Source organism: Lissotriton helveticus, chromosome 7, assembly GCF_964261635.1.
Source record: "Lissotriton helveticus chromosome 7, aLisHel1.1, whole genome shotgun sequence".
Taxonomy (NCBI): Eukaryota; Metazoa; Chordata; class Amphibia; order Caudata; family Salamandridae; genus Lissotriton; species Lissotriton helveticus.
In genome coordinates this window covers 1,262,434,420-1,262,457,951 of record NC_136068.1, presented here as the reverse complement: position 1 = coordinate 1,262,457,951, position 23,532 = coordinate 1,262,434,420, and the positions used below count along the sequence as shown (strand labels likewise).

General features: G+C 47.7%; 1 protein-coding gene across 3 annotated transcripts in view; it reads left to right on the top strand.

Annotated features, from left to right (window-relative positions):
• The window catches only part of MYCBPAP (MYCBP associated protein), a 1,019,029-nt gene that overhangs the window by 229,442 nt on the left and 766,055 nt on the right, over positions 1 to 23,532 (top strand). For all 3 annotated transcript variants that reach the window (XM_078654453.1, XM_078654451.1, XM_078654452.1), the window contains 2 exons: positions 21,222 to 21,402; positions 23,036 to 23,148. In XM_078654453.1, the coding sequence (XP_078510579.1) occupies positions 21,222 to 21,402; positions 23,036 to 23,148 (294 nt within the window). The remainder of the gene's footprint in view (positions 1 to 21,221; positions 21,403 to 23,035; positions 23,149 to 23,532) is intronic.

The following is a 23,532-nucleotide window of genomic DNA, read 5'->3' as shown; positions in this document are numbered from 1 at the left end:
AATCAATCCTGGAAAGGCTACCGTGTGCACCCGAGTGGAAAATGTATTGGTTCTGGGCCCCCAGAACCCCAGTGTGTCTATTAAGCCATTAAGCCAATTCCGTGACCCTGCAAGGTCCCTGGGTGGGTGTCGATCTTCCCTACCAGAAACAACTGAATTAAAATCTCCGCCCACGATCAGAATCCCTTCAGGAAGCCCCAATATTACCCGTCCCAGGTCCGCAAAGGGAGTCGACTGCAGACCCGGGGGGACATAAACTGAGAGTAAAGATATAGTTCTACCCTCCAATCGTCCAGTGATAGCTACATAGCGCCCCCTATCGTCTAAAAGTGTGGCATCGATTGCTAAGGGAAGAGAATTCCTAATTAGAATACCCACCCCCCTGGATCCATAGGAGAACCCCGCATGAGCGACCAGGCGATATCCTCTCCGATTCATGGCATGACAAGTGTTACCAATCAAATGTGTTTCCTGTAACAACACCACATCAGGAGAAAGTCGCTTCAACAGTTGCAACACAACCCCTCGTTTTATCCTGTCCCCCAACCTATTCACAATCCAACTCATTAGTCTCAATCCCCTACCTCCCACCCCGAAAGTGAAAGCGGATCCAGCCCCCCTCGGAACTCAGCATCCAAATCAATTGACAGAACGATATGTTGCCTTGCACTAAACCAAAACACACCCATGTAAACACTGTCATTTTCAATGCCAACAGCTCAAATGCGAGACCTATTGCATTAAAAATGCAACCGATCTTGCATTTGTTGAAGTTGGAGATTTTGGCATTATAAATGGCAATGTCTTTTTTTACCTAGCCATGTTACAGGGTGCAGTACCTTATGTTGCCAAAGTAGGTCCCATGGGCCCTATGTTTGCCACATATAGTACTGCACCCTGTAAAGTTGGAGTTATCCAGTATTGGGGTATCTTTCATAGATTCACATGCTTAGAATCATCCCCGTCGATGAGGTGGGAGTCTTGCGGTATAATAAAACATATACATATTAGTCATAAAAAACATTATACAATAGGCTACTATGGATAGCGAAGTCACTACATTAGCCTATCTGAAGCCCTTTTGCAAAAAGAACCAAACTTGGAACCCAGCCAATCAGGCTGCAGCACCCTCTTAGAACCCTCCACAGAGAGACAGACCCTCAGATTTTCTACCGCACGTCGCGTGACATGGAGTCTCCCTGAGCTGTGCTCAGTTTTCTTTGCCTTTGGCTAACCTTTGTGAGTAGATATGTCTGACTCTTCAAAGAAAAGCTTGTTTTTTCCTTGTTCTTCGTGTGGGAAGAAGAGATTACATTTTGAGGATCCCCACCAGGAATGTATTTATTGTCTTTATCCAGAACACAAGGTTAAAGACTGCAGGATTTGTAGAACCTTCCCTGCCAAGACTCTGAATAACAGAGAAGGAAGACTGTTGGATTGGCTGGAAAAATTGAAGGCTACATCTGATGTCGTTTCAGGAGATGATGACAGTGTAAGTCCTCAGGCGTCCACCCCTCTGGCCAAGAAGATTGATAGATCTAATGATCCCCCTGAGCGACAGAGTAAGACCTTAAAGAAGCCTCACTCTGAGACTGGTCACTCTTCCTCTAGAAAAGAGAAGCTTTCATTCTCTTCAGAAGTGAAATCTGGTGAAAAATTGAAGATTTCACTGAAAACTGCCTCAAAACAGCAGAAAACTCTTTCTGAGTCTGTCAGGATCCCGTTGACGTGGAAAAAAGCTCCGTCGACCATCAAATCTCCTCAGATGGTGAGTGATTCCTTGATGTCGACAAAGAAAATCCCGTCGTCTATGATTGCTTCGTCGACGATTATTTCATAGCCGTCGACGATGATACAGCTCTCGTTGACGGTTCCAAGTTGACGACGATACAGCTCCCATCGACGACAATACAGCTCCCGTCAACCAGTCCTTCGTCGACGATGATACTATTTCCGTCGACGAGTCCACCGTCGAAGACAGCAGCGGCTTCAAAGTCGACTACATCATCGTCGACGATGGTTTTTCTGTTGACGGTAACTTCTGTTAAGGCTATCTCTACTGATACTGGCTCACCGTCTATGTACATTTCGTCAACGCTGAAACGTAAAGGACCTATATCTCTAGAGATTACGCAAGTTTTGACTTCAAAATTATCGTCATTCCCATCTTCAAGAAACTATTACCTGGACGTTTCTCATATTTCACCATTACCTCCTAGTCACTATCTGGAGGAGTCAGATGATGATGGACTTCTACGCAAGCTTAAGATGGAACCATTTTGCATGATTCTCATTGCTCTGCGGTGGCCGCGTCAGCATTAGTTTACGAAGCTTCTCCTACTGTCCAAACGCAGACCATACCGCCTTCCTGCAGTTCCAACCTTGTTATCAATGAGCAAGGGCCAGATTGTTCATCCTCATGCAGTCTAACTGCATCTTCATGCATGGTTTCGGGATTCAAAGAATTCAAGGAGATAGATCTACCTCAGGATTGTAGAGATATTCTTGCTAGGGCAAGAACTCCTTCTACATTAAAGACATATGCTTTGAAATGGAAACAATTCTGCTCTCGTTGCAGTAACAAGAATATTCATCCTTTAAGATGTTCTCCAGATATAGTTCTGCCTTATCTTCTATCATTATCTAAGTCTGGTCTTATGTTTACATCGGTAAAGCTGCATCTAGCGGCCATTTCTACCTACAGACGTTCTGCAGGAGCTGCATCCCTTTGCTCTAATCGCTTGGTCAAACAATTTCTAAAGAGGCTTTTCAGAACCTTTCCACCCCGTCAGAGCTCCTCCTCCAGAATGGAGGCTTAATCTGGTGTTGCAGCAGCTCATGAAACATCCATTTGAGCCTGTTCATAAAGCTGACCTTAAGTACCTCTCCTGGAAGACAGCACTTTTAGTGGCGCTCACTTCTGCTCCGAGAGTGAGTGAAATCCAGGCTTTCACTATCAAGCAACCTTATTTGAAATTCACCAATGATTATGTCCTCCTCAGAACTAATCCAACGTTTATTCCGAAGGTTCCCTCTACATTCTATCTGAATGAGCCTGTTACACTGCGTTCTTTCTTTCCAAACCTGTCGTCATCTGCTGAGAAATCCTTGCATACCTTGGATGTTAAAAGGTCTCTAAAATTCTATATTTCACGTACTGTGTCCAGCAGAAAATCTGATCAATTATTTGTTTCCTATGGTGGTCAAAAGCCAGGAACAGCTGTGACAAAATCCTCTATCGCAAGGTGGATTGCATCTACTATCCAATTCTGTAATTCTAAAGCTGGACATCCTTTATATATGAAACCCAAGGCTCATTCTACAAGGGCAGTGTCCCCATCTAGTGCTCTGTTTGCTGGAGTACCTTTGGAGAAGATTTGCCTCGCAGCAACATGGAAGAATGTGCAAAACTTTACACAGCATTACTGTCTTTTTTCTTTCTAATATATCTTTATTAGTTTGAGAGAAGACATATAAACAATTATAATACCATAATAAGCAATACAACCAAAAAGAGAGTTACACAATAAATAAATAGATAAATAAGCATTCATCAGTATAGATATAATCAATGCCATATATATCACAGACATATCAATTAATATGGTGGAAAAAGCAATAAAGAAGCAATACGAGAGAATCAGTTGTATCACTTGTATAAATCAATCAGCAAGATAAAGAGAGAAAGGAAGAAAAAAAGAGAAAAGAAAGTATCTAGGAAGAGAAAGAGAAGTAAAAATAAAGCAAACAAGAGAGAGAGGGAGATCGAGACCCCCTGCTACAATAGGGAGGGTAAGGTAAGGAGAAGACACAAAGGGATATTGGGCCACCAGGCCTTGTAAGGCTAAGTTCATATATCTATAAAGAGATCTCCAGACCCCACTTGAAACAAAGGGTGTATAGTGTTTCTCCTCCACAGATGTATGAGCCCCTCGGAGAAAATGTTGTTAATATAATCTTGACCGCAATTGACAGCAACAGGTCTAGCAATTGCATATCAAGAGGATCCAAAGGCAATGGCGATGTTGTAGCCCATGGGCCCAACAAAATTAGAGGTAACAAGAGCTCAAATTGAATATTGAAAATGATTAGGAGATATTTGTGAACCAGCTCCCAAAAGGATTGGAGTAAAGAGCATTAGAAGAACATATGTTGACATGTACCAGCAGCTAAATTAGAACTCCAACAGAGATCATTGTCCTTGAGTTTGAGAATATACAAACAAGCTGGGGTCCAATGTAAAAGATTGAGAAACAAACATTTAGACTGAATAAGAGAAGGAGCAATTTTATTTTGTAGGGAAAATTTCCCAATAAGTTGCCAGATTTCTGGTGAAATATGTTTAAAAAGGTCATGTTCAAAATGATGTAGCCATTTCTGTTGTGTAACCGTAGTCTGCAGAGGCGGTGTGGTGGATAAAAATTTATATATTTTAGAGGCAACATGACCTGCTTTATACCACATAGACAGAAGGAAAACAGTATGTGAATCCGGGTAAAAGTGGACCTTAGCTAGGGCAACCTTTATTTTAAAAAATGTATAGAAATCCAAATTACTGAGAGTATACTGCCAAGCTAGGGAAGAGAAAGGCAAGGGATCATGATTTGAAACATGGAGGTGCTTAACCAATGTGATACCTTTGCTAGCCCAGTATGCCAATGTTGCTGAGTCAATATCAAGTTTAATTTTAGAATTCTGCCATGAAGAAGACCACCTTTTTTATCTATAGCCTTCAAGGCAGCAATGGTATCTAAGATAATAGGTCGAGAAAAAGGTACAGTCAATGTGGACGCAGTTAAAAAATAAGAGGTAGGTAGAGGAGAAGACAATTCGACCTCAATAGACAACCACGGCGGAATATGTCGAGAGTCTGTAGAGAACCAAAAAGCACCTTGAGAGGCTAAGAATGCCACTATTACTGAATACACAGCATTACTGTCTTGATCTGGCGACAGAGGCTGAATCAGCAGTGGGTCAAGCAGTGTTACAAAACCTTTTTAAATAAGGTAAGCCTCTGTAAGGCGGTGATTATATCATTATATGCTGACGTATAAATATATGGTGTACATTGCTGTCTGGTTTTCAAAATGTGTTCTTAAATCTACCAATATAAATATATATAGAAACATATGCATATAATGCTTCCCCTTTTTAGGGTTTGTGAGAAGTTGGCCTGATGTGCAGTGCTCACTGTTCTAGTGATCACTATATATCAGTCCAAACAACCCTTATTGATGATTGGTTGTAAGTCAACCTTATAGACCAGCTATCCTAGTAGCATGGATACGAGCAGTCTAAGGCTAAGACTCTAGAGGGCGTGTTAAGCCAGCTGTTTTACCATCACATTACCCCTTGAACACCCAGTGAAAGGACACCACACAAGTTGTTATGAAAATAAACAGTGTATTTATTTATAACAAGACTACCCTGGCTCTTTATGAGACAGGGAGCTAAGCACACAACAAAACTCTTATAAAAATACTTAAGTTAGCACAGTATACACAAATGCCCGAGGGGCACGAAAAACCATATACTCTGAAAGTGGAATGCGAAATTACTAGCAGGTAAGTACAGTACTAATAGGCTTTGGAATCGCTAGGACTTGACTATAGAATCGTTAGATTACTTCTAGGAGGCCCAGGGGACTCGGGTGCAGAGTGTGCACTCTCACGCGGGATGCGGGACAAAGTCTATGATAGCTAGTAAAGTTAAAGTTAGTGTTCACGGGCGAACCCGACCTGGTAGGGAGAAAATGACAGTGGATCCTGACCCTTGGATAGTGAGGCTATGCTGGGGCACCGAAATGCCGAAGTTACCTAGCCCAGGGGCTGCAGCTGCATAGGTCTCAAAAGACGTCGGGAATCCTCGTAGGCGAACCAGGAGCCTGGAAGAAAGATGCTGGCAGGCGACCAGTGAAGAGAGTTCGAGTTGATCCAAGCCTGGATCTTGAAGATGGATGACACCTGAAAGCAGAGGGGACCAAGTTCGTGACTACTAGCCAGTAGTCAGGTGGCACCAGGAGGGCACCGGATGGTAGTCACCTCGGCTAGGTGAGTGGGCGACGCTGGGCTCTGCAGTTCTCACGGACCAGGAGGCGTTGTCGGCGACCAGGATGGAGGGGCGAGCTGTCCCACGATGGATGAAGCTGTCGGCGTCGAAGAACCCAGGATTGGGCAACAAAGCCTTGGCTAATTCAAGCCCACGCGGTGGACTCAAAATGGCGTCTTGAGTGGACCAGGAGGGTCCGGGGTGCTCCTCTTCTGGAAGGGAGCAAGAGCCAGTCTGGAGCAACCAGACCAGCAGCAGTGATGTCGTCGGGCGTCGTTCAGAAGGCCACAAGCCAGCGGGCTAGTAGCCAAACAACGCGGTGAGCAGCAAAAAGCAGAAGGGCCCCACGCCGATCGTGGAGATGCTGGGGGGCTGCTCTTCGGTGCTGGAGCTGCTCAGGGTTGGGGCTTCTCGGACCCCAAAGCACTCGCCAGGAGATTACTCGGCGGGCTTGCTGTGAAGAAGTCGTGCAGTCTTGGCAATAGTCGGTCCCTTGAGGTCTCGTCGCACTCACGGTTCTCAGCTTGGCTGCAGAGGTGAGTAGAGGTCGGAGGTGCCAGGGAAGCCGGGTCTTGTCGAGCTGGGCAGTCGGATTCCGGAGGAAGGACTTGCAGCAGACCGCAGTGTTCTTAAGGTGGTGCCTGCGGATGCAGGGTGACTACTCCTTAGCCACAAGGGAGAATCTTGAAGAAGAAATCTTGATGTCCTTTCGTAGAAAGTCGTGTCTTGATTCCAATGATGATCTAATTTGGGAGGGGGCCTGCTCCTACCTTTATCTGGGAAAAGGGGGCTGGCACGCGACTAAGTCCTGCCCTATGGGTGGGACCAGGAGGGGGGTGGTTACACCCCTCTCCTTTGGCGGGCTTTCCCCAGGCCAGGGGCTGGAGTGCCCCTGGAACTGGTTTCAGCCGGCCTATGCACAGTGAGCACCGGGGTGCCACTTGCAGTCACCTTCCTCTGTAGCCCTGCCTACCTGGAATACACAAAACCCTGTCTGGGACGGTGCTGGCACCGCCCCTGGCAGGAAACCCTTTGTCCTTGCCTCCTGCTCTGGGAGGACTCCCAGCAGCAGGAGGGCAGACTTGTGTCTCGGTGGCAGCATCCATTTTGTGGAGCTGAGGCTATGTCTGACTTTAACCGGGGTTACAGGTTACATACATGTCGTGTCCCTCTAGAAGGGTGGAATGCTAACCCCGTCGCCAGAATTGGCGAGGGGTTAGTATTCCAATTCGTATGACACCTTACTCGACATGTTTTGATAAAGCGATACCAGAGTTGGCATATAACCGCGAGGATTATAATGCACTTAAGAGTATATGGTATGCGATATCATGGAAACGGCTAAGAGATGGATCCCGAAAGCCGCAGACAGGCTCAGCTCATGCCAGAGCACCATCTCACACGATTCTAAGCACTCTGCCTTCAGGATTGTTAAGGCCTGCCATAGGAGTGACTGATAGGAGATCTGTGTGTCCATTTTTAGGGTTAGATATAGGTATACTATATCTAAAGCAAAGGGTGATTACACCACCTTGCCCCAGCTGTCGTGCAGCCAGTTGTGTCAGTTTAGTTAGTCAGCCCAGGGGTGGCACAATACATGCTTCAGCCCCTGGGAGACTTCTGGGTGCACCTCAGCCCTGGGTACAGGGACTTAGAGAGGGCCCAGTGCCAATTCAGTACCTGAGTACAATTTGGATAGAGAGAACAGCTAGGCTGTGGGTCTGATTAGCAGGCCCACAGCCAGGGAAAGTCGTAAACCAGTGCAGCAAAAAGCAAAAATCTGGGTGATCATAGGATTGCAGACCCTACTCTCCTACATGACCCCCCCCCAAACTTTGGGACAATAAACTAACCTTGACCAGGTGAGTCTTCTTGCTCTAAGTGGAAATACATGGAGAGCCCATCAGCATTGCTGTGATCAGTACCAGGTCTATGCTCCACTGTAAAATCCATCCCCTGTAGGGAAATGGACCACCTAAGCAGTTTGGGGTTTTCACCCTTCATCTGATTTAGCCACAAGAGGGGCTTATGGTCGGTCTGAATGGTGAAGTGAGTGCCAAACAAGTAGGCCCTCAGCTTCTTCAGGGCCCAAACCACAGCAAAGGCCTCCCTCTCAATAGCTGACCAATTTTTCTCTCTGGGGGTCAGCCTCCTACTAATGAAAGCAATAGGCTGATCATTACCATCAAAATTCAGCTGAGACAGAACAGCTCCCACACCCAACTCAGAAGCATCTGTTTGGACAATGAATGGCTTGGAGTAATCTGGACTCTTAAGGATAGGTGCTGTGCACATGGCCTGCTTTAGGTCATTGAATGCTTTCTGACAGCTTGCTGTCCACTGAACTTTCTGTGGCATCTTTTTGCTTGTCAGGTCATTAAGAGGGGTCACTATGGACCCATAATTTCTGACAAACTTCCTATAGTACCCAGTCAGGCCCAAGAAAGCTCGAACCTGAGTCTGGGTGATTGGAGGAGCCCAGTCCTGGATGGCCTGTATTTTACTCTCCAATGGCTGAACCTGGCCTCCACCTACAAGGTGGCCCAGGTATACAACCTGTGTCTGCCCTATCTGGCACTTAGTGGCCTTGATAGTGAGGCCTGCCTTTTGCAGGGCCTCTAACACTTTCCTCAGGTGGACCAGGTGATCCTCCCAGGTGGAGCTAAAGACAGCAATATCGTCAAGATATGCTGCACAGAAGTGATCCAGCCCAGTGAGGACTTGATTCACCAACCTTTGGAAGGTGGCAGGTGCATTTTTCAAACCAAAGGGCATTACCACAAACTGATAATGCCCACCAGGGGTAGAAAATGCTGTCTTGGGTTTGGCCTCCTCAGCTAACCTGATTTGCCAATACCCAGCTGTCAAATCAAATGTACTTAAGAATTTGGCAGAAGCCAATTTATCTATAAGTTCATCTGCTCTTGGTATTGGGTGGGCATCAGTCTTAGTGACTGCATTGAGGCCTCTGTAGTCTACGCAAAACCTCATCTCTTTCTTACCACCCTGGGTGTGAGGCTTTGGCACTAGAACTACTGGGCTAGCCCAAGGGCTATCTGAGGGCTCAATGACTCCCAGCTCCAACATTTTCTGCACTTCTGTCTTGATGCAGTCTCTAACATGATCAGGCTGTCTGTAGATTTTACTCTTGACAGGCAGACTGTCTCCAGTGTCAACATCATGGGTACACCAATCAGTTTGGCTGGGTGTCAGAGAGAACATATGTCTGAAGGATTGCAGAACTTGCCTGCAATCCTGTTGCTGATGTTCAGTGAGGCTGCCACAAAAGACAACACCATCTACTGATCCATCATCGGGATTCTGAGTGAGCAGGTCTGGGAGAGGGTCACTCTCTTCCTCCTGTCCCTCATCTGTGGCCATGAGCAAGCTCATGTCCTTCCTGTCAACATATGCCTTGAGCCTGTTCACATGCAGCACTCTGAGAGGGCTCCTGGGAGTTCCAAGGTCCACCAAGTAGGTAACCTCTCCCTTTTGCTCAATGATGGTGTGGGGCCCAGACCATTTGTCTTTCAGAGCTGCTGGGGCCACTGGCTCCAGCACCCACACCTTCTGTCCTGGCTGGTACACAGTCAGCACAGCCTTTTGGTCATGCCAAGCTTTTTGAAGTTCTTGGCTGGCCTCCAGGTTTTTAGATGCCTTTTCCATATACTCAGCCATCCTGGAGCGGAGACCAAGTACATAGTCCACTATGTTGGTTGCAGGCTTTTTGAGAGGTCGCTCCCATCCTTCCTTCACCAAAAACAGGGGTCCTCTTACAGGATGCCCATACAGAAGCTCAAAGGGGCTGTAGCCAACCCCCTTCTGTGGGACCTCTCTGTAAGCAAACAAGAGGCAGGGGATCAGGACATCCCATCTTCTCCTAAGAGGTTCAGGTAGCCCATGAATCATCCCTTTGAGGGTCCTGTTGAATCTCTCAACAAGCCCATTGCATTGTGGGTGGTAGGGTGTGGTGAACTTGTAGTTCACACCACACTCCTTCCACATTGCAGTCAGATATCCTGACATGAAGTTTGTACCTCTGTCAGAAACAACCTCCTTAGGGAAGCCCACTCTGGAGAACACTCCAACTAGGGCCCTTGCCACTACAGGTGCTGTAGTGGTCCTAAGTGGAATAGCTTCAGGATACCTGGTGGCATGATCCACCACCACCAGTATAAACTTGTGCCCTGATGCTGTCTGGGGTTCCATTGGACCAACAATGTCAATCCCCACTCTTTCAAAGGGGACCCCCACCACAGGTAGTGGTATGAGGGGGGCCTTTGTTGTGCCACCTGACTTACCACTGGCTTGGCAAGTGACACAGGAGCGACAAAACTCCTTGGTATTCTCATTCATGTGGGGCCAGTGAAAGTGTGAGACAAGCCTGTCCCACGTCTTTGTCTGACCTAAATGACCTGCAAGGGGAATCTCATGGGCCAAGGTGAGAAGGAAACCTCTCAGAGACAAGGGGATGACCAGCCTCCTGGTTGCACCAGGCTTGGGGTCTCTTGACTCAGAGTACAGGAGTCCATCTTCCCAGTATACCCTGTGGGCACCTGTGGCATTCCCTGCAGCCTCAGCAGCAGCCCGCTGTCTGAGGGGTTCAAGGGAAGGGCAGTCTAACTGTGCCTTCCCCAGGTCTGCTCTGGAGGGTCCCCCTGAGCCCAGAAACTCAACTTGATCAAGTTCAAGCTCTTTAGGCTCAGTTTCCCTCAGTTCTCTCAGATCAGCCTCCTCAGAGACTTGATCCTCAACCTGGGGCAAGGGGGAAGGCAAAGCCTTAACCCTACTGCTCTTCTTCTTGGAAGGTGTCTGGTCCATACTTTCAGGATCCAGCACCTGTTCAGTGGGGCATCTTCTGGCCTGTGACCTAGTCACAGCAAGCACATGTGCTGGCAAGCCTAACATCTCCATGTGAGTCCTCTGCTCCACTTCTGACCATAGTGATGACTCCAAATCATTGCCCAACAAACAATCAACTGGGAGGTCTGAACTGACTACAACTTTCTTTTGACCCTTCACTCCACCCCAGGAGAAAGCCACAATCGCCATACTATGACTGGTTGTGACGTTGCTGGCATTGGTCACCAGGAAATCTGTGCCTGGCATGATCTGTCCAGGGTCCACAAAGTTAGGTGTCACCATGGTGACACTGGCACAAGTGTCCCTATAGGCCTGAGCCATCTTGCCATTAATCAAAGGTGTCTGCCTGTATTTGCCCAAAGTATTGGGACTTATATCAGGGGACATATCCATATCCCCTGTACAGACAAGGACAGCCTGAGTGAGTGTGCCAACTAAGTTGTCAGACCCCTCAGTTCCCAAGGTTAACCCAACTAATGCCTTGGGAGGTACACTACCACTACTGACTGTACTAGGGGGTGCAGTTGCCTTAGGGGCTGTAGTGGCAGGAGTTTGTCCTCCTCTTTTGGTGCACTCACTAAACCAGTGAGACTTACTTTTACAGTACTGGCACCACCTCTTTGACTGGCCTTCTTGAGTCTTCTTCTTCTGGGAAGCCTGACCCCCACCCTCTTTGGTTTGTTGGGGACCTGGTGAAGACTTCTGGTCATTTTGTTCACTCTTAACATTACCCTTCTGGTCTGCTTTCTTCTGACCACCCTGGTTCTGGTTCTGGTTCTGCTTGATCCTTGTCCTGACCCATTTGTCTGCCTTCTTTCCCAATTCTTGGGGAGAGGTCAGATCTGAATCAACAAGGTGCTGGTGCAACAACTGGTTCTGACAATTATTTAAAATCTGTTCTCTCATCATGAGATTGTACAATCCTGTGTAATCAGTAACCTTGCTACCCAGCAACCAGCCCTCCAAAGCCTTAGTGGCACAATCCACGAAGTCAGACCAGTCCTGAGACTGAGTTTTCTGGGTGTCTCTGAACAGCAACCTGTACTGCTCAGTGGTTAAACCAAACCCATCAACCAGTGCATTCTTCAGGACCTGGTAATCATTAGCATCCTCCACTCTTGTAGTGAGGAGCTTATCTCTACCTTTACCATCAAAGGAGAGCCACAGTATAGCTGCCCACTGACTTCGGGGAATGCACTGCACAGTGCAGGCTCTCTCCAAAGCAGCCATCCATTTCTGGATGTCATCCCCTTGCTTAAAGGGGGGCACTATCTTAGTCAGGTGTTTAGTATCTAAACCCTTCTCTCTATCTCTTGGGAGATTGCTGCCACCAGTGGGAGCCAACCCACTCATCTGCTGCTCTCTAGCAAAGGCAAGCTTTTCTTTGGCCAGGGCAAGTTCTTCCCTTTCAATCCTCAGAGTAGCCTGTCTCATCCTAGCTTCATGCTCCAGTCTCTGAGGGGAAGTCAATCTCCTCTGGGGAGAGTTCCTTCTCCTCTGAGAAGAGGCATTAGAGTGCAGAGATCTATTGGAGTCCCTAGAAAGAGATATATCTCTCCTAACTCCAAGGTTAGGCCTACAGTACTGGGGGTCCCCCAGATCCTAGCCCAAGCAAGTCTAAGTTGGCCCTAGTTAGCCTTCTGACTACCTCAAGACCTTTGTCTACCTCATCCCCAGAGAGTTCCTCAGGATCCTCCTCCCCAACTGCATTTACAGTGTTGTGGAGGTCTGGATCACCAAGGTGCCCCTCTAAGGCTGGCATATTCCCCTCTCCCTGAGATGCTCTACTAGCATCATAGGTCTCTAAGAGATCCAACAGGAAGGGAGTGGTGGGGTTAGCCCCCTGTTTCAATTTCCTGGAGGTACACAAGTGTCTCAACTCCTGGAAATTGAGAGCTGCATATCTTAAGCTGACCTGTGGAGGGTCAATCACCACAAGAGGGGTCCCTGAGGACTCTCCCTGGGTAGACATGCTTTTCTAGTGACGTGTAAGTGGTGCACTTACCTACACTATATGTTTACCTACTGATCCCTTGCTAGAGTTGTAGTTTAGGGTGTGCTAGGCCCTAGGAGCTACAACAGCTGGTTCAGTAGAACTCAGAGTATTCTAAGCTAAGTTATATGTACCTTTAGTACTTATGTGATCTTTCACAAGATATTCTTAGGATATGTGTGGTAAAACAACAGCAAGCTCAAATCCCAACCGCTGCCACCAATGTGAGAAGTTGGCCTGATGTGCAGTGCTCACTGTTCTAGTGATCACTATATATCAGTCCAAACAACCCTTATTGATGATTGGTTGTAAGTCAACCTTATAGACCAGCTATCCTAGTAGCATGGATACGAGCAGTCTAAGGCTAAGACTCTAGAGGGCGTGTTAAGCCAGCTGTTTTACCATCACATTACCCCTTGAACACCCAGTGAAAGGACACCACACAAGTTGTTATGAAAATAAACAGTGTATTTATTTATAACAAGACTACCCTGGCTCTTTATGAGACAGGGAGCTAAGCACACAACAAAACTCTTATAAAAATACTTAAGTTAGCACAGTATACACAAATGCCCGAGGGGCACGAAAAACCATATACTCTGAAAGTGGAATGCGAAATTACTAGCAGGTAAGTACAGTACTAATAGGCTTTGGAATCGCTAGGACTTGACTATAGAATCGTTAGATTACTTCTAGGAGGCCCAGGGGACTCGGGTGCAGAGTGTGCACTCTCACGCGGGATGCGGGACAAAGTCTATGATAGCTAGTAAAGTTAAAGTTAGTGTTCACGGGCGAACCCGACCTGGTAGGGAGAAAACGACAGTGGATCCTGACCCTTGGATAGTGAGGCTATGCTGGGGCACCGAAATGCCGAAGTTACCTAGCCCAGGGGCTGCAGCAGCATAGGTCTCAAAAGACGTCGGGAATCCTCGTAGGCGAACCAGGAGCCTGGAAGAAAGATGCTGGCAGGCGACCAGTGAAGAGAGTTCGAGTTGATCCAAGCCTGGATCTTGAAGATGGATGACACCTGAAAGCAGAGGGGACCAAGTTCGTGACTACTAGCCAGTAGTCAGGTGGCACCAGGAGGGCACCGGATGGTAGTCACCTCGGCTAGGTGAGTGGGCGACGCTGGGCTCTGCAGTTCTCACGGACCAGGAGGCGTTGTCGGCGACCAGGATGGAGGGGCGAGCTGTCCCATGATGGATGAAGCTGTCGGCGTCGAAGAACCCAGGATTGGGCAACAAAGCCTTGGCTAATTCAAGCCCACGCGGTGGACTCAAAATGGCGTCTTGAGTGGACCAGGAGGGTCCGGGGTGCTCCTCTTCTGGAAGGGAGCAAGAGCCAGTCTGGAGCAACCAGACCAGCAGCAGTGATGTCGTCGGGCGTCGTTCAGAAGGCCACAAGCCAGCGGGCTAGTAGCCAAACAACGCGGTGAGCAGCAAAAAGCAGAAGGGCCCCACGCCGATCGTGGAGATGCTGGGGGGCTGCTCTTCGGTGCTGGAGCTGCTCAGGGTTGGGGCTTCTCGGACCCCAAAGCACTCGCCAGGAGATTACTCGGCGGGCTTGCTGTGAAGAAGTCGTGCAGTCTTGGCAATAGTCGGTCCCTTGAGGTCTCGTCGCACTCACGGTTCTCAGCTTGGCTGTAGAGGTGAGTAGAGGTCGGAGGTGCCAGGGAAGCCGGGTCTTGTCGAGCTGGGCAGTCGGATTCCGGAGGAAGGACTTGCAGCAGACCGCAGTGTTCTTAAGGTGGTGCCTGCGGATGCAGGGTGACTACTCCTTAGCCACAAGGGAGAATCTTGAAGAAGAAATCTTGATGTCCTTTCGTAGAAAGTCGTGTCTTGATTCCAAAGATGATCTAATTTGGAAGGGGGCCTGCTCCTACCTTTATCTGGGAAAAGGGGGCTGGCACGCGACTAAGTCCTGCCCTATGGGTGGGACCAGGAGGGGGGTGGTTACACCCCTCTCCTTTGGCGGGCTTTCCCCAGGCCAGGGGCTGGAGTGCCCCTGGAACTGGTTTCAGCCGGTCTATGCACAGTGAGCACCGGGGTGCCACTTGCAGTCACCTTCCTCTGTAGCCCTGCCTACCTGGAATACACAAAACCCTGTCTGGGACGGTGCTGGCACCGCCCCTGGCAGGAAACCCTTTGTCCTTGCCTCCTGCTCTGGGAGGACTCCCAGCAGCAGGAGGGCAGACTTGTGTCTCGGTGGCAGCATCCATTTTGTGGAGCTGAGGCTATGTCTGACTTTAACCGGGGTTACAGGTTACATACATGTCGTGTCCCTCTAGAAGGGTGGAATGCTAACCCCGTCGCCAGAATTGGCGAGGGGTTAGTATTCCAATTCGTATGACACCTTACTCGACATGCTTTGATAAAGCGATACCAGAGTTGGCATATAACCGCGAGGATTATAATGCACTTAAGAGTATATGGTATGCGATATCATGGAAACGGCTAAGGGATGGATCCCGAAAGCCGCAGACAGGCTCAGCTCATGCCAGAGCACCATCTCACACGATTCCAAGCACTCTGCCTTCAGGATTGTTAAGGCCTGCCATAGGAGTGACTGATAGGAGATCTGTGTGTCCATTTTTAGGGTTAGATATAGGTATACTATATCTAAAGCAAAGGGTGATTACACCACCTTGCCCCAGCTGTCGTGCAGCCAGTTGTGTCAGTTTAGTTAGTCAGCCCAGGGGTGGCACAATACATGCTTCAGCCCCTGGGAGACTTCTGGGTGCACCTCAGCCCTGGGTACAGGGACTTAGAGAGGGCCCAGTGCCAATTCAGTACCTGAGTACAATTTGGATAGAGAGAACAGCTAGGCTGTGGGTCTGATTAGCAGGCCCACAGCCAGGGAAAGTCGTAAACCAGTGCAGCAAAAAGCAAAAATCTGGGTGATCATAGGATTGCAGACCCTACTCTCCTACAGGGTTGGAATGTTGTATTGCATTGCTGTATTGGTTTTACGAGGTATCTTTTGTTTTTTCTTATGATACCCACCATCCACTATCCAAATGAGGATTATATACTGCTAACTATTCTGATTCTAAGCATGTGAATCTATGAAAGATACCCCAATACTGGATAAGAAAATGAGTTACTTACCTGTAACTTCAGTTATCCAGTATTGGTGTCTTTCATAGAGTCACATGCAACCCACCCTCCTCCCCGAGAGGCCTAACTTATCTCTATGGCATACTTACTGTCACTTGTGCTAACAAATCCTGAAGGTTTGCCTCTCTGTGGAGAGTTCTAGGAGGGTGCTGTAACCTGATTGGCTTGGTTCCAAGTTTTGTTCTTTTTGCAAAATGACTAAGATAGGCTAATGTAGTGACTTCGCTATCCATAGTAGCCTATTGTATAATGTTTTTATGACTATTATGTATATGTTTTATTATACCGCGAGACTCCTACCTCGTCGGCGGGGATGATTCTAAGCATATGAATCTATGAAAGATACCAATACTGGATAACTGAAGTTGCAGGTAAGTAACTCATTTTTTTCTTATTGGCTTTATACATGCCAATGTTTTTTACCTAGCCCTCATGTTACAGGGTGCAGCACCATATGTGGCCAAAATAGGGCCGATGGGACCTTTTTTGGTCACTTATGATACTGCACCCTGCAACAAGTCTTGGTAATTTGGTATTTATAATGTCAATAACTCCAACTCTACATATGGTACAGCACCTTGAAGAAGATATGGTAAATCCACCCTACCCATAATGCATTGCGTGCAAGACAATACCACAAGTATGTTCAACTAGCTATTTCCATATATAAAAATTAGTAGCTTTGTAATGTGACAAAATAATTATTATATTAATTCCAGATTAGGTTGTTTTTTGTGTGGAGCAGATGAAGGGAAATTTATAGACAGTCTCATATAAAAGTGAGATGTTCTCCTGAGTGAAATAACTACTGCCAGCCTAGGTTAGGACCAAGTGGGTGTCCTGCCTGAAGCATTTTAAGAAAATAGTGCCTTGAGGCTTTAATTAAGACCTAGGCCTAGGGAGTAACACACGAAACAGGGGGTGTCCTCATGGGAGGTTACAAGAATAGACGGGGTGGTAGTAAGGAGGGACTTCTGAGCCTATTGACCAATGAAAAGCCACCATTTACGAAGGACAGGGACAAGAGCCAATTAAAAAGATGGGCGGAATGTGGGCAGAGCATAATGCACATATCCTGAATACAGAATGCTTGAAGAGACAGCGCAAGCGCTGCCTAGGAATGCGCCAAAGGTAAGCCCGTCTACGCCCGTCCGCGCCTGGACCGCGCCCAGCGCCAGACCCCCTGGTCCCTGCATCACCCACCCCTCCCGCATTACTTACGACGCCTCCACCCTCCTATCACTGAACCCCGGCCGACTCCCTAACTGCGCCCAAGCAGCACCAGGACTCACCCATGGACCCTTCACCTGCCATTCCTGCAAATTCTCCTGCATCAAGACCCACACCAAACCCTCAAACACCAAACAGAGATCCAACACCAACCACCTTAACTGCATCCTTCTCAACACCCGCTCGGTTCATAAACACGCCATCGACCTTTGGAATCTACTCGACACCACTTCTGCGGACATCGCCTTCCTAACAGAAACCTGGATGAACGCCTCCTCAGCTCCAGACATAACCATAGCCATCCCGGACGGCTACAAGATCATCCGTAAGGACCGCCCCATCCAAACAGGAGGAGGCATCGCCATCGTCCACAAGAACACCATCCGCGTCACAACCAGCACAGAAGACAACCTCACCATTGCCGAACACCTTCACTTCCAGATCCACACCGACCCCAAGACCACACTCAGAGGCACCCTCCTCTACAGGCCACCAGGACCCCGTACAAAATTCAGCGAAGACATCACTGACTTCATCACCTCACACGCCCTCCCCTCGGAAGAATACATTTTACTGGGAGACCTCAATTTCCATCTGGAAAAGAGCAACGACAGTAACACTACCACCCTTCTGGACAATCTCGCCAATCTCGGACTCAAACAACTTGTCAACACCCCCACACATTATGCAGGACACACACTCGACCCTATCTTCACTTCCAGCAAGCATATCTCCTTCACTCACACCACACCCCTCTACTGGACGGACCACAGCTGCGTCCACTTCATTTACAACAAGACCACGACCCACAACCACCCTCAACCAACTTTGCGAAGAAATTGGAACAAAATCACCATCGACCAGATCTCCTCATCGCTTCTTCAAAAAACCCCTGCCTATTCAACGAACCCTAACCAAGCCGCTATCAACCTCACACAATGGCTAACCCAAACCGCCGACAAACTAGCACCCCTGAAAAAACATCAAATCAAGCAAGGAAGCAAGAACGCACCCTGGTTTAACGACGACCTTAAGAAATCCAAGAAGCTCTGTCGCTCCCTTGAGAAAACTTGGAAAAATGACCCAAACACTACCACCCTAGCCGCCTTCAAAAACGCCACCCGCAAACACCACCAACTAATCCGGACATCCAAGAAATCAGCACTCAAAGACCGACTAGACATCAATGCTCGCAACAGCAAGGAACTTTTCAACATCATCAAAGAATTCACCAACCCTACCGCCAACTACAACGACATCACCCCCTCTCAAGTCCTTTGCGACTCCCTTGCCTCATTCTTCCATGACAAAATCGCCGACATTCATAACAGCTTTGACAACCAACCCGTAAACAAGTCCACCCCTCTCACCTCCGAACCTGTGCCTCTTCCGAATATCCTTCTTGACTGGAACCCAATCACCACAGAAGACACCATTCACCTGATGAACTCCATCCATTCAGGATCCCCTACAGACCCATGCCCCCATCACATCTTCAACAAAGCAAACTCCGTTATCGCACCCCATCTCCGAGACGTCATCAACTGCTCCCTCAACTCCGCCACATTCCCAGAAAGCTGGAAACACGCCGAACTCAGCGCTCTTCTGAAGAAACCCACAGCTGACCCCACCGAACTCAAAAACTACCGCCCCATCTCGCTCCTCCCATTCCCTGCCAAAGTCATTGAGAAAGCCATCAACAATCAACTCGCCGCCTTCCTCGAAACCAACAAATCACTCGACTCCTCACAGTCTGGCTTCCGAGCCAAACACAGCACCGAGACCGCCCTCATCGCAGCAACAGACGACATCCGAACTCTACTGGACAACGGAGACACAGTCACCCTCATCCTCCTTGACCTCTCTGCAGCCTTCGACACAGTCTGCCATAGCACCCTGATACAACGCCTCAGAAACATCGGAATTCAAGGAAAAGCATTGGACTGTATCATCTCGTGCCTCGCTGGGAGAACTCAGAGAGTCCGCCTCCCCCCTTTTAAGTCAGAGGCCTCCGAAGTCATCTGCGGCGTCCCGCAAGGATCATCACTCAGCCCCACCCTCTTCAACGTTTACATGAGCCCCCTCGCAACCATCGCACGTCAACACAACCTCAACATCATCTCCTACGCTGATGACACTCAGCTGATCCTCTCACTCACCAAAGACCCAAACACCGCCAAAACCAACTTACATGAAGGGATGAAAGAAGTAGCAGAATGGATGAAGCACAGCCGTCTGAAACTGAACTTGGACAAAACTGAAGTCCTCATCTTAGGTGCATCCCCTTCCGCCTGGGACGATTCTTGGTGGCCTACGGCCCTAGGAAAAGCCCCCATACCGACTGACCACGCACGGAACCTGGGCATCATCCTGGACTCCTCACTCTCGATGACCAGACAAGTCAATGCCGTCTCATCATCATGCTTCAACACCCTACGCATGCTCAAAAAAACATTTCGCTGGATCCCCACCGAAACAAGAAAAACGGTCACCCACGCACTGATTACTAGCTGTCTAGACTACGGAAACACCCTTTACGCCGGTACCACCGCCAAACTGCAGAAAAAACTCCAACGCATCCAAAATGCTTCAGCCAGACTCATACTAGACATCCCTCGCAAAGACCACATCTCCGGTCACCTGAAAGACCTGCACTGGCTCCCCGTCAACAAAAGGATAACGTTCCGTCTCCTCACCCACGCACTCAAAGCCCTCTACGAACTTGGACCGGATTGCCTCAACACGCGCCTTTCCTTTTACACCACCACCCGCCAGCTGCGGTCGTCCAACCAAGCCCTCGCCGCCATCCCGCGCATCCACAAAGCCACCATGGGGGGAAGATCCTTCTCCTACTTAGCGGCCAATACCTGGAATTCCCTTCCCATCCACCTCCGCCTCACTCAAAACCACCTAGCCTTCAGAAAACAGCTTAAAACCTGGATATTCGATAAGTAAACCTCTCCCCCTTCCTCAAGCGCCTTGAGACCCTCTGGGTATGTAGTGCGCTATATAAATTTTGTGACTTGACTTGACTTGACCTAAAAAACATCAGGTGAGAACATGACATTGCAAAATAGCAGCACAAGACATAGCTGCCACGGCTGTAGATCCTGCAACAACAGTCTGGGGTCGCTTGTGTTCTCATCTAGATGGGGCCTGGCCTAGCAAGTCAGGCTGGACTTTTGGAGCAGGACCAAGTGGGTGGTCTTTGTCTAAAGTGGTATAGCGGGTCAAAGCGAATGACTGGAATGAGGACTATAAGATTGCGAGTGGATGAGATTAAATCAAGCATTCATTTATTATTTTTGTTGTGTTAAATTTATATAATTATGGTTTGATGGGGAACAATCAATCTAAGGAGATGATTATTGTCTTATCAGTGTGATTAAAGCCTTCAGTCTGGGATGTGTGTGGCGCATATTTGGTTGGCAGGATCTGAGCGAGGTGTACAATAGCTGACGGAATAGGATTTGTAGGACCTCTATTGAGAAGAAGCAATGCATGTATCTTGGGTTTGGGCAGAGATGAGCTGGTTACACAAATGAATGTGGTGCCTGGACTGGGGACCCTGGTTCTGAGAAGGTACGTGAATAACTGAAAAAAAGAGTTGTCTTTTCCCTCCCCTCTTACGTTCTTCTGTTTGCTTACTTGCTCTGACTGCCATCATGACAGTTTGTAAAGTTCAACTCCTAACCCACTTTCTCTTTTGACCTATTCCTACCATCTGCCGCTCTTGGAAACTTTCACCTTTTTGTCTCACTTCGCATTGCACTCGCAGATTTCTATTTGTAGCTCTTTCCCATCGTTCCATCCAGTGCGTGCCTGTCAACGTATAGCTCTCTGTTTCCCACTAAGTATTCCCCTCCTGTCACTGTTTCTGCCGTCTAATTGGGGGCTCGCATTAGTCCTCTTTGGGTGCTCTAAGTGTGTGAGATCGTTTTTAAACTCTGGTTTCTACCCTTCTTTTCTAGCTTGTTGAGCTGATCCCAGACCCCCCTTCTCCAGCCAACTTGCTTCAGTCTGCCATTACACATGAGATGAAAGACAGAGGGACGGACGAGAGCTGCTGGGCTCCTCCAAATCAACACAGGGCGCTGGAAAACTGGAACTATCACATGGGCCTGAGGAAAGAGCAGTTGAGGAATTTGTCAAGTAAGTACTGGAGTATGACTTGAAAATCCGCCACCACAGCAAGAGTGTGGGTAACGTGGGTACAAGGGCCTCTCCCATCGCAGGTCAGTAAATATTGAAAATGGGTGTCCTGCAAGCAAGGCAGCAGAGGTGAAGTTTGCCTGGGAGGGGACAAGCACAGAATCACTTGAAAACAGCCCCAACTGCTAGCAACTAGAACCTCGAATCAACTTTTTCTGGGTCTGAAGAATCTAGCCATCCAATCCTAGAAACATTAGTGCAAACTTTGAATCCTATGACACAAACAATGTGAACTCTGTTGCAGGGAATTATTTTTACAATATAAACTTAACACAACCTGTGGGAGATTTCTGGGCACCTCTAGAGGGTATAAACACGTTCTGTACCATGTCCCATCTCCAGTTCGCTCCCAGAAACAGACCATATCCAAAAATAACTCCAACTCTTTACTAAATGAAAGAGATTTAGGGGAAGGCTCTCTCCTGTTTGGATTACAACTGCCCAGTGGATTTTCTTCCCCTGAGGCCTCATGGAAGACTCCCCTCATGAAGAATACTGTCTAATCCCCTGTAAAGTGACCCTTCTCTGACATTTATTTTGAAACCTTTAAGTTGGGGAGCATATCACAAAGATGGAGTGAGCCCCACTTACCTGAGACAAAGGTTAATGGAGGACCTGCACGGATTCGCGGGTGAGGTCCTAAAAGATCACAAACTCTTGAATACAATTGTGATTGACATGTAAACACTCAAGTTTCTGAAAAATACTGTCTGCATTATTAAGAAAGTTATGCAATATATTGATCATTGGCATTAATTTAAATACTCGTACAAATACAACTGCAATTGAATATACCAAATTTTGTATAAAATAAATACCCAAAGGAACTCCTCTGTTACTGTAATTTGATACCCAGATTTTAAGAGGTTAGAGAATGTTACCTCATTTTCCTTTGTTAGTAAAAGTGAGACACTGCCTTCCTGTGTACGCCTCCTCCCACTAGCACCTGGAGGAGAGACGCATTTTCTTCTCTACTTGGAGCTTGGAACATGCAGCTTGATCACAACCTACCTACTTGTCACCCTCCCCGCACCCCCAGTTACCGGCTGGACATAATAAACGGATAATGACAAATCAGTCTGACTAGGACGCTCTTCTTGTACATCTAGTCTGGCTCAGCCAGCTTGCTCTACAAGTAAAGTGGAATTGAGGGCTCTATCACATTTGTGGACAGTGTGACTGTAAAGTGAGCTTCCTGTGGGTCATGCCAGGAGAGCCTGGGTATAGTAGGGATGAAGGATCATATATACTTGGGGTTTGCAGTGCTGGTGTACCTGGTCACTGAACTGAGTCTTCACGTCCCCGCCTGGTGTTTGTTCCCATTCTGTGCTCCCAGTGTAGAGTTGTTGACTTCTTGGCGTTCTGCTCATGTCTGCAGCTTTGCTTACTGCTCCTATTATAGGGGGACCTATGGTAGTCATGTCCCGGGTTATGCTACAGTCCTATGTAGAGTATGATTCTTTTGCTTTCGTTCCTTTGACACCTCTATGATTTGCTCCGACTAGAGCATCTTGTGTATGGTTTAAAGACTATTGTCTAAATAAACTTTGTTTTTACTACTTACTACTACTAGAGCATCTAGCGAAACCTGCCAATGAGCTGCTCATGAACATCGATGACTACAGGATGCGTCAGGAAGAGAGGAATCTGATTGATCGTTGCCTCCCTGCAATACAAGACGGGAAGGTGAGATATTTATTGGGCAGTGCTGTGCCTGACATGTTCAGTAATGTGTTGGATGGGCAGTGATAAACTGAAAAATTAATTTAGCGAGACTTTGGGCGAACAGACGTCTCATTTTGAATGAAGAGAAATAGCTAGTATGATTTTGAATCATTTTGGACTCACACCTATTTTGTAAAAGTTCAAAATGACCCAAATATGCAACTTGTTGGCTGTACGGGCATGCCTGTTGAAATAGTTACTCACTTTAGTAACTGGTGTGTGAATACTGCCCCTCTCAATAAACCTGTGTTGAGACCTGCATTCCATCACTAACATGGGAAGGGGTGATTCAGGGCATGTTATGAAGCAGAGAACATTATCTGTGAACTGAGCCAGCTTTTGCTG